The sequence below is a fragment of the Cupressus sempervirens genome, chromosome 1, assembly GCF_028749045.1.
Source record: "Cupressus sempervirens isolate cs-2001-9-10 chromosome 1, ASM2874904v1, whole genome shotgun sequence".
Classification (NCBI taxonomy): Eukaryota; Viridiplantae; Streptophyta; class Pinopsida; order Cupressales; family Cupressaceae; genus Cupressus; species Cupressus sempervirens.
The window spans coordinates 778,984,448-778,996,212 of record NC_143118.1 but is presented as its reverse complement, the minus strand read 5'-3'; the positions used below and the strand labels follow the sequence as shown (position 1 = coordinate 778,996,212).

The 11,765-nt window shown below is 36.5% G+C and overlaps 1 protein-coding gene across 1 annotated transcript; it reads left to right on the top strand.

The window, feature by feature from the left end:
• The first annotated feature begins 1,842 nt into the window (after nt 1-1,842).
• LOC149580188 (heavy metal-associated isoprenylated plant protein 41-like) lies at nt 1,843-7,601 on the top strand. Its single transcript, XM_089789930.1, has 3 exons — nt 1,843-2,095; nt 6,096-6,246; nt 6,547-7,601. Exons 1-3 carry the CDS (start codon nt 2,021-2,023, stop codon nt 7,092-7,094), a joined length of 774 nt encoding a protein of 257 aa, XP_089646056.1. The 5' UTR covers nt 1,843-2,020; the 3' UTR covers nt 7,095-7,601.
• Nucleotides 7,602-11,765: the final 4,164 nt, after the last annotated feature.

The following is an 11,765-nucleotide window of genomic DNA, read 5'->3' as shown; positions in this document are numbered from 1 at the left end:
AAACATTAGAGTCATTGAAATTGCATCCTTCAAAACTTTACATAGTAATAATTCATCTATTTATGAAGGTCCATAACCTTGCATTTGAAAACCGATATACAAACTTAGTGCCAAAAAAATTGGGGAAAACTATGCATTTGATATGATTTGTGTCAAAATTTCATGTCCATTTTGTGTAACCATATCTATCACAACAACTCAAGGAAGCCATCCTTGACCTAGAAAGTCCTAAAATTAAAGAAATTTTTACCCAAAATAGAAAATTGCTTCATAATTACTTAAATCTCCATGTTGAAGAGTTTTTATTGGTGGAAAGGACACTTAAGGGTAGTGTGTTTATGCTCAAGTTGGAGGAGTATTAGTTGTGTCATGGGAAAGTGCAATTATTGACTTTATTAGCCAATGAACTTCGTCAATGGCTATACTTTTATATGGATACTATGATTTCCCTTAGTGCCTTATAGAGACTAATGACCTTTAGTGGGAAGGTATTAGAGCAACAACCAAGAAGAAAATCTTTAATAAGCCAAAGTCTACAAGGATAGAAGCCATATAGTGTATTACAAAAGAAGCTTTCCTTGGCTATGGTGAACCAAACTTCTCTTATTTGTGGTTTAATTATTCTAATTGACAAAATTACATCCACTCAACATATAATCAATTTAAATAGGAAGAATCCTCCTATTGGAAATGTTTTGCCTAGTGGTTGAATACATTATTGTTGTTTATAATTGGAGTTTTTAAATTTAGTATGACCACATTTATTCAACATACACTAAATGTTATGTAATGTAAACTGAGAGTGCCATCACATTCTTACAACATGGAGAACCTATCCAATAAATTGAAATGTAATTAAAAAAATTAATGCTAACATTGGTAGTTTTTCCGTCATTTACTACTATATGTTCTTTATTATTGTACAATACTTAGATCTATATTATTTGTAATATGCACAACTCAACGTTTAATAAAAATATATAAAATAATAAAAGTCTAACATTTTTACTTTTACATGTAGATAAGTCTAAGATAACATGCTCTCTCAAACAATGTAGCTTGATAGTTATAAGGGAAGGGGCTTAGTAGTCGATCATATTCTTATGACATTCACTCTTTGCTCACCCCCTTCCCCCCTCCCCTCTGATTATAATTTGTAGACTTTAATTGGAGGAGTCATGCGACTTTATTGGTACCTATAGCTCACAAAAACTATGACATGTGTGCATACATTTTGACCATTTTTGAGGTTAGTTAATCTATTTAGACATCTTTAAGTATGTAGCAAATAACACTTTGAAACGACCTTTTTTGAACCTTGCATGTATAATAGAACTTATAGTATACGATGTTAGATGCAAAAATAAAGATAATAGCTATAAAGAATTAAATTACTCATTGATAAAAGCAAAAGAAATTTGTCAAAATATTATGTATTATTTAAGATTATCTATATACAAAGTTAACTACTCTAGACTTCCCCTAAAGGTTGTGGGGGCAAATATCCACCATTAAAGTGGGCAAAGTATATTATAAATTCATCACAAACAGTTCGGAATAAATGGGGGAAGGGTTTTGTTTCATTTTAGGAAACTTCCGAGCAAAGCCAATTTTCTAAATAAACAATGTAAAGCCTCTTTTCGACAAACATTGTGGAATATGACAACACCTTAGCACTATCGCATGTTTTATGATAAATTTAATAGACTGAGGAAGATTCTCCTCTCCCTCTCACCAATCCCCAACATTATTGAGACATAAATGGGCCAAAGATATTTATTTTCTCGGAAGTCGACAAATTCGACATTCGGCAAGCTTAGATTGGTGGCTTCATTTAACTTTATACATCACCTTTACCTGAAATTCTCAGCCTTTTTAGCACCTCAGCTGTTTACTTACATGCTAAGGTTTTGCTCTTCATTGTCTTGTTGGAGAAGCCAATCGTACTGATGGTCGAATGCTATAATTTAAGTGAACTGTTTGTAATTCAGGAAACCCTCGTTTTATTTTGTATTCTCTGATGGAGCAGCTTCCATATGGCAATACCATGCTTATGGAAGTACAGAAGCAGATAGAAGGAGCAATGCTTGCCCAAGTAAGTTTGCTTACTCTTGGGTATGTTTTAATGGTTACTCAATTATATGAATTTATATTAGTAGTTATAGGATGTGCTTTAATGTGAAGTGATGACAGTAGAGGGAAGAGTTGGAGGATTGCCACGCTTGGCTAATGGTCTGGCAGAATTAGCTTTCAGAAAAACAAACTACCCAAATAGAATGTATGCAATTTTGGGTATATTTTAATGGTTGCTGAATTATTTGAATGCGTATCAAGGGTTAGAGGTTTTCGGATTGCTTTAATGTGCTATAAGGGCAGTAGAGGGAAGAGTTGGAGCAAGACCAGGTTTGGTTAATGCTCTGGCAGGGTTAGCTTTCGAAAAGTTATACTGCCCACAACAAAATGCATCACATTTTGGATATGTTTTGATGGTTACTTAGTTATATGAATTAATGTAAAGGGTTAGTGGTTTTGGGATGTGTTCTGATGTACCATAATGGCAGTGGAGTGAAAAGTTGGAACAGGATAAGTTTGGCCAATGCTCTGGTAGAATGCATTTAATCTTTGATATGTTTTCAGGGTTACTCAATTATATGAATTGTACTAAAGGCTATTGGTTTTGGGAACTACATTGGCTTCAGAGGGAAGAAGAGCAGTATCAAGTTTGGGTAATGCTCCGGTAGAGTTAGTGGTTTGAGATGTGCTTTAATGTACTATAATGACAGTAGAGGGAAGAGTTCAAGTAGTTTCAAGTTTGGGTAATGGTCTGGCAGAGTGTTTTAAAAAAAGAACTCTACTGCCCACAACAAAATGTATCAAATTTTGGGTATATTTTAATGGTTGTTGAATTATATTAATGTATATTAAGAGTTAGTGGTTTTAAGATCTGCTTTAGTATACTACAATGGTAGTAGAGGAAGAGTTTGGCTAATGCTCTGGCACAGTTAGTTTTCAATAAACCATACTGCCCACAGCATAATGCATGGAATCTTGCGTATGTCTTCGTGGTTACTCAATTATATGAATTTATAGTAAGGGTTAAATGGTCAAGTTTGGCTAATCCTTTGGCAGAGTTGGTTTTCTAAAAACTATACTGCCCACAACAAAATGCAAGCAAATTTGGGTATGTTCTAATGGTTACTGAATTATATGAATTTTTATATTAGGGAGATTTGCATTGATGTACTAATATGACAGGGGAGGGAAGAGTTGGAACACAATCAAGTTTGGCTAAAGCTATGCAGAGCTAGTTTTCAAATAACTACACTACCCACAACAGAATGCATGTAATCATTGGTATGTAAAGGGTTACTCAATTATATGAAATTGTGCCAAGTGTTAGTGGTTTCTAACTTTTGGGAACTCAAATGACACTAGAGGGAAGAAATGGAGCAGTATCAAGTTGGGTAATGCTCTGGCAGAGTTAGTTTACAAAGAACTATATTGCTCAGAACAAAATGCATGCAATCTTGGTTATATTTTAGTGGTTAATCAAATATATGAAAATGCATGCAATCTTGGTTATTTTTTAGTGGTTACTCAAATATATGAATTTATCTTGAGGGTTGGTGGTTTAATTCACTATAATTACAGTTTGGCAAATGCTCTGGCAGAGTTGGCTTTCAAAAATCTATATTACCCACAACAGATAATGGTTGCTCAATTATATGAATTTATAATAATTGAATTTATATTAAGGGTTAGTGGTTTTGGGATGTGCTTTAGTGTCCTATAATGGCACTAGAGGGAAGAGTCGGAGCAGTATCGAGTATGGCTAATGCTCTGGTAAAGTTAGTCGTAATAAACCAATACTACCCACAACAGAATGCATGCAACTGAATGGATGCGAGGTAACTTATGGTAGGGCAGTCTGTTGGAAGCTTTGCACCGGGTAATAGTTTGAGGGTTTAGTAAATAAGGCTATAAATTTGACTTAGGGTTTAGTGAAATGAGGCTAGAATTTTGACTCAGGCCAAGGGTGATGAGAAGGTTGCGTCAGCTTAGATTTTGCAATGGTTTTTTTTTGGGCCACTTTTTAGGTTTTCATTTCGCCAATTTAAGGAGGCGAGTTTTGTTTTTTGGGCAATTTTGAGGACGAGTTTTGAAGTTTTTGAACAATTTCACGAGGATGACATTCGATAGATGGAGACACTGATCTTTTTTAAGGGCTTAGGCATTAGGAATTTGAATTTGTTCTTTCCTGGACTGCAAATATGTTTTTGCTTCTGGTTTTATTTCCGGGCCTGGCCATAATGTTTCTGATTTCAGTGCTGAAGGTATTTATGGTTACTGGTAGAGAAAAAATACAGTAATAAGAGGTCATGTTATGGAACTGTTTGGATTTGTAAGTTTCTGGACAGTCTGTTTCAGAGTGTTGCAATCTACAGTTTAATATTTCGAGTACTGGAAATTATTTGAAGACTTAAAATATAAGGTAACTATAGTAAGGATTGAGGATAGTGCGAAGGATAGCTGTAAGTGTGAACTTGCGAGATACACTTGAATGGGTACTCCAGAGCATAGATATATTACTGGTAGAGTACTCCGCGTTGTAAAAACTGGCCAAGTTTCTGGTCTGGTGAGTTTTTACGTTTTTTACTGGCACCAAAAACTTACTGATTTGTTGGCAAAAGCTCACCAAATTTTTGCAATAAACTTGGCAAGTTTTTGTCAAAAACTCAGTCGTCGTTTATAACAGCGCTGAAAGGCAAAAACCGGTCTAATTTAATTTCATTTGTCATTTCTTCGCTTATATTTTGCCGAGAGGGGATAAATAGTCTCCCAAACACTTGCGAACTGTTCTCTATCGATTTGAATGGATTTGAGGCGGATTTGAAACAGATTGAAGGTAGTTTTTGAGGAGGATGACATCAAAATGATTATGAGAGGCAGGCTATGGAAGAGGGGGATAGATTTGGTTTCACAATGGATGACATTGAGTTGAATGAGTAGTTATTGCTCATGTCAGTAGTAGCCAGAGGCAGATCTACATCTAGGACGGAGGACGAACCACAAACTGAGTTAAACATACTGATCAAAGAGGCACAGTCATGCTCAGTACAGACTTTTAGGACTAGACCCTCTCTTCTATCTCCACCTAAATTTTTATTAGAGCTGAGAAGAGGAAGATCTAATTGTAATGATGTTTTACTTTTAGTCATGCATAAATTATTTACTATTTTGCTTCGAACATCAGCATTCCTCACGAGAATGCAATTTTGTACCCACTTTGTATTTTAAATATATCTAGACTAAGCTTGTATTTTTTGTGTTCTCTTTTATTGACCCAGTGGATGCATCCTCTCATTGAATTTTGCAAAAAAAAACATGTATTTCTAATTACCAGAAAAATATTTGACATGTATTTCTAATTAAATTTAAGCAATTTTTTAAGTTCCCAAGCTTTTTGCCAAAAACTGGCAGAATTTTTGTTTTTGAATTTGGTGAGTTTTTCAACTATGCTCCAGAGAATCAGAATTCAGATAAAAGGCTAATCTAGTAATAGCAACAAAGATGATGAGTAGACACCCCTACAGTAAAAGGCTTATTAATTAGCAGTGTTGGTGTTTTAATGAATAGACCTCCAATGTAACCCTGTTTTAATGTTGAGGCTGAGTCTACTCTTTGCAATGATTTTTTATTTTCCCTTCGTATTAGCAGACTGATACAAAGTTTATTGATTTAAATGATTTTTTTGAGTGCTCGGAGAATCTGTGGTTTTCAAATTGTACAACTCCAATTAATTAAAAATTGAAAAATTTCTTCTTTGGCGATGGTAGAAGAAATCTTTTACAAATGTGAGGATTTTATATTTATGCAAAATATTTACCACTTAAACATTTTGTAATATCTCCATGAAAAGGTTGAGAGGATGTCAGATTCGTTAGATTTATTCCCAATATTGATTTTGTCTTCAGATGAGGAACTCTAAGTACGAAGAATCACTTTCTCCTGTGTGACTGTGTGGACATTCTTGAATGTGGATATTGGTCTACATATAAACTGACTGTAGGTTTTCTGTAACCAAATTTCTGCAGAGGTTTACCCCGTTCCAGAGCATACATATGCACTATTCTAGCTTGCATAGGATTCTGTTGGTTGGAGATGGAGACTTCTCGTTTTCTTCTTCCTTGGCCACGGCATTTAGGTCTGCAGAGAATATTGTAGCAACATCACTCGACAGCAAAGGTCTGCCATATTTATATTCAATGCTATTAGATTTCTACAATTCATAAGATGCTGCTTTGTTCTTTTAGATTAGATTGTATATAGTTTTTGTTATCATGTTTTCTTCTATATCGTGATGATAGATCACATTGTGTGATTCGAAATATTGATAAAAAAAATTATACACAATCTAATCTACAAAAATAAAGCAGCATAATTTATATTTATAGTCCCTAATTGGATACTACTCTGTTCTGACTTTTTCCATTTGAACTTCTTTAAACTATTTAGTTAACACATGCAAGGATATTTTAAATGCAGATATGGTTTTCAGATTCTATAAATCTGCTGCGAATTCAATTCATAACTTGCTAAGTCGTGGAGCATGTGTGGTGCACGGGGTGGATGCGACCATGATACATCAGTTGGGGATCTTCAAGGGAAGCTTGTTTGATAGAATTGTGTTTAATTTTCCTCATTCAGGCTTTTCGGGCAAAGAAGACCGCGATGATGTGATTAACAAGCACAGGGATTTGGTGAGTAAGTTTTTTAGGAGTGCAAGAATGCTCCTGAGCTGTATTGGAGAAATCCATGTGAGCCACAAGGAGGGGTTGATTTATAGGAAATGGAATTTGGTAGGAGAAGCAATGAAGTCGGGACTTTCTTTGAAGGAGTGTGTTACTTTCAGAATAAGTGATTATCCAGGATACACAAACAAAAGGGGAAGTGGTGTTTGCATTGATGACAGTTTTCCCTTGGGAGAGTGTAAGACATATAAATTCATTCTCACTCCTGCTGCCTTCATAGAAAAGGAATTGATGCTAGTGAGAGACCAATATTATTGTCATGCCTTCCAACCACAAATGTAGATCTGAGCACATAAACATGGGTCTGTAAAGGAGGATATTGCTTTCCTCTATAATAGAATCTTCAAATCCCGGCACTAATATCTTGACCCTCGCATTAGACTCAATGTTTAACACAGGGTGTGGTTTTGTCTTTCCCTTAAGAAAGTGAAGAAATTCAACTGGATGTTAACTTACAATTGTTCCCAGAAACTGGGATAGAATCCGATGTACAGTGCTTCTGACAAAAAAACAATGATTTGGCAAAGGGAATGCCCCATAAACCACAATCAGTATTTTTATAAAGTTAAAAATAGAGCAGAATGACAAGCAGCCAGAGAGGCATGTATAGTGAACTTTGAATGTCAATTTGGGGTAAACCAAGTTACTTTTCAACTTGGTGGTGGCGGCGGTACCAAATCTGGGGAAGCCAAGTTACCTTTCAATTCGTTTTCATAATATATATTGTAATTGATGCGTGAATTACAAAAAAATATAACAAGAAGATGCATTTTTAATCTGATGAAGAAATGATGTTTACAAATGAAGTGAATTGTTTTGCTATCCAGTTAGGAAATGTAGATCTGTAAGTGACTTTAGCTGTTAAGTAGATAATGTCTGCAGATCTTCTCTTTGCATGTGTAGAAGGAAACTTTGCACCAATAGTGGCGGTCTTGATGTAGGGAGTTGAACTTCACCTATGGAAATGACTTATTAGAATTTTGATGATTGTGAAAGTTGTCTAAATTTGATATAATTGAATTTGAGGAAATAGTTTCGATAGGCACTGTTTGAGAGTATGCAAGGTAAGGATTTGCCAAACCCAAGGATGATGTACAAAGAGTGAAGACAATTAGGCACTGTTTGGGGATTTGCCAAACCCAAGGATGATATAAAGAGTGAAGACAATTAGTAGTATGCAATAAGCCCATCAGTGGTTGTTCTTGTTACGAAGTTTTGTTAGCAATGTATACATGTTCTAGATTCTCTCTTTCTTAAAGATGTACTAGATGATTTAAATCAATTAACATAGTCTTTGAATATAATAGTCTAGTGTGCAATTTGGAATAATTTGCATTCTAGTATTTTTTGGAATGACTAAAGAGAAAATAGCGTAGGCTTATTTTTTAAAGTTTAATCTGTAAGTTTTGATTTTGACTCTATTGTGCGATAGCAACTTGGGTCAATGTTCTACTCTTAGATCCACATTAGAGTGGTGACTGGTGGATATGATATGTTACGCCCCGTCAAGGGATCCAAAAGAATTAACTTAAAGTTTTACTAAGTTTGCTAAGTATTTTTTTTTTTTTTTTTGAAGTAAGAAAGTATAACATACACATCAAACACATAGTAGCGGAAGCAATAACATGTAATCATCAACAAACATACATAACATGGTACATTCCTTAAAGATCTTAAGACGTTGAGTCACATTTTAAAATTAATTAATTCTAAGTCTATCAACCACCATATCCACATGAAAGAATAATTAGAAAGTCCAATGTTCATAATATACATTTGTTTCGAATGCCTCTTGGCAAATTAATTCGGAATGCTCAATCATCCACTGTACATGTCACAGGGTATGAAAGGCTTAAAAGAGTATACATATGTAAAAATAGAAATACATCATCCTCTTTGGATCCATGATACGTACAGTAAAATAAATGAAATCATCCACCATACATGATACATCCATACATCAAAAAGATATAACATCCATAATAAAATATAACCATTCATGAACAGAATGAAGGTAAATATCAACAAAGAATGCTTTAGCCACGGTGACTACAGATGGATCTCAATGGTAAGAGTGAAAATGCACTACCATTTGACCGTGTGGAACCTAAATGGTCCACTCCCACTATGTTGAGGAGATAGTCTCAAGTCCTAAACATGATATCAAAACACAAAACACAAGTTCTCTCTAAGTCTAAGAAATCTTAAAAGTACATTAACTCAAAGGTTCCAACATAGATAGAAATCTAGACCCAGAGGCACACAAAGACACATAGGAAACCTACTATGTAAAAAAGAAAGTGTCATCGCACAAATCACATTGCAAGTTACCCGAGCAATCCCTTAGGAATCCCGAGTCCCCAGTGATCCTGCGGCCACTAGTATCCTCTCGTACTGACGAGGCATACTATGGAATGCAAAGTCGTAACCAAGTGTTCTCTCAACTCTCATCCTAGTCTGTACTAGCACTCGAGGCATGGGTGAGAACATACAATTAATCTTATTAGGTTCATTTAAGCCAGTATTTAGTGTAATGTTATCACTTATTAAAAACAACTTACAATGAGTCATCCCCAGAGCCACTTAGGGTCTTTTGTCTCCCATTGCAAGCCACTTCTCAACACTACACATAGATAACCTACCTTAGGTTTATGAAATCACAAATCACAAAATCACCTCAGCCCTATATAAGCAGTTGGAAAGCATTAAATGATAAGCTACAATAATCACATAAGTTTCCCCACGGGAAACTAGAAAGCATCAAATGATAATCATAATGATCACAATAGTTCTCAATCAACAACTGAAGGCATCAATAATAAATTACAATATCCATCAGTTCTTAACAAGCAATCGAAGGTTCTGTTTGGATTGTTAGCTGCTGGACATAATTTGCGTCGGTGTTTTTGGAGATCTTCTGCAGTCAATTTTGGATTGGGGGTTTTATTGTTTGCATGGCAGGGCCTGGGATTTCTTCTCCTTTGGTGAGAACAGATGGTTCTTCTCCAACTATGCATGCAATGCGATCTGAATCGTTTTATTCGGGGGAGAGCTCTAAGCTGAAAAAATTTAATGGTTGTCTTCCGCGTAGCCATGATCGCCCTGTTTTGGTTATTCCTCCAATGGCTGTAATGGAGGACATTGATTATTGGACCAAGCATGCTTTGATATGCAAATTTTTTGGAATCCGGATTTCCCTATCCGCTCTTGAGGCATGGATCCGCTGCTCTTGGCAGGTGGAAGGCGATATGGAGATTATGTTGGCAGGGAATAGTTATTTTTTTGTTGTATTCTCTTGCATGTCTGATCGTGATCGTGTTTTTGAAGGAGGCCCTTATTTCTACAACAATGTGGGGTTATTTGTCAAACCTTAGCATTCAGGTTTTAATTCTGCTGAGGATCTCCCTTCAACAGTGCCAGTTTGGGTTCGCTTGCCTTGTCTTCCCTTGGAATTTTGGCGTGAAGACATCCTTCGACAAATTGCTGCTTTGTTGGGGAAGCCAGCTGCGATCGCACATCAAACCCTTGATAAAAAGGTTATTTCTTTTGCTAGAATTTGTGTTGAAATTAATTTGAATAACCCATTACCAGATTCTTTGGAAATTTGTCTGGGGGATTCTTCTTGGGTGCAGCAGTTAGATTATGAATCCCTCCCTTTCCATTACCGGATTTGTCATGAGTATGGTCATTTACTGCGGCAGTGCCCCCGTAACTCGAGTTTCAAAGGAGTGGATCGGTCTACAGCTGGAAATGCTGGTGGTTTGGCAGATACTACAGGGAAAGGACAATCTCAAATGGTTAATACTACCAAGGGGATGAATCCACAAGATGCTACAGGTAAGGGTAAGGCTCCAATGCAGGATAAGGATGGATTTACCCCTGTTCGTCCTCGAGCTAAGGGACGTGGTCAAAAGAGGCCTTTGAAAGAAAGATTATCTGATTCAGGTTTTAATCGTTTTGAGGTGCTGGATAGTATGGTTCTAGAGGAGGGTATTCCTCCTCCTATCTCTTATGATCCAGCTTGCCCAGATGAGAGATCTGTTCCTAATGATGCTCGTGGAGCATCTCAAGTTGTAGTATATCAGAATTGTGAGGTTCCTGTAGCTCCTGTGACAACGGCTCTGGTGACTCCTGTAGTGTTGGAAGATGATGATGTTGTTTTGGCTGACTTGGTTAAGGATGTGCTACCATTAGGTAAGGGCAAGGGATCTCCTCTCCCCTTGGGGTTGTTGCCTTGACCCTTTAAGCGGGCTTCTTCTTCTCCCCCTCTAAGGAGTGGGCGCAAAACAGACCAAGAGAAGATTAAACTCATAGGAGATATATTGATTGAGTCTGGTTCAGTGAAACCTTTGGATTCTCATTTTTCCAAATCTACCCAATGATGATTATTCTCTCATGGAATGTAAGGGGGTTGAATAGCATCCCTAGACAAAAGGCTATTCATAACTTGGTGGTTGATCATAGTCCTAATTTTTTTTGTATCCAAGAGACTAAGCTCTCTGTGGAGTCTATGGTCCAACATGCCTCTAGTATTTGGTCTCGTGGCCAATGCCAGTGTGTTGGGGCAACAGGCAGTGCTAGTGGTTTAGCTATATTTTGGGATCCTCAAAAAATTTCTCCTCTTGGCTGGATGTCTTCTCGCTCAGCTCTCTCTATGGTAGCTTCTGCTCTAGACTCAGGAGAGGTAATCATGGTTACTAATGTGTATGCACCTGTTGATCTTGTGGGAAAGGAGGAACTTTGGGAACATATTCAATATGTTAGAAATTGTCATCCTTATCATCCTTGGGTGTTAGCAGGGGACTTCAATTCAGTTTTAAGTCTGGAAGAGAAGCATGGTGGTTTGGCTAGATTGGGGCCTTCTTCTGCTCTTCTTCGGCAACACATATCTCTTTTGCATCTCTCTGATGTTAAGCCTTCTAATGGCCTCTATACCTGGAATAATCACAGGAC

What these genes read in the sequence shown, in the direction of transcription:
- LOC149580188 (XM_089789930.1), top strand. Translation starts at nt 2,021, where the DNA reads ATGGAGCAGCTTCCATATGGCAATACCATGCTTATGGAAGTACAGAAG. An exon ending in AAGGAGCAATGCTTGCCCAA is followed by an intron (nt 2,096 to 6,095) that starts GTAAGTTTGCTT and finishes AAATTTCTGCAG; the next exon opens with AGGTTTACCCCGTTCCAGAG. An exon ending in AACATCACTCGACAGCAAAG is followed by an intron (nt 6,247 to 6,546) that starts GTCTGCCATATT and finishes TTTTAAATGCAG; the next exon opens with ATATGGTTTTCAGATTCTAT.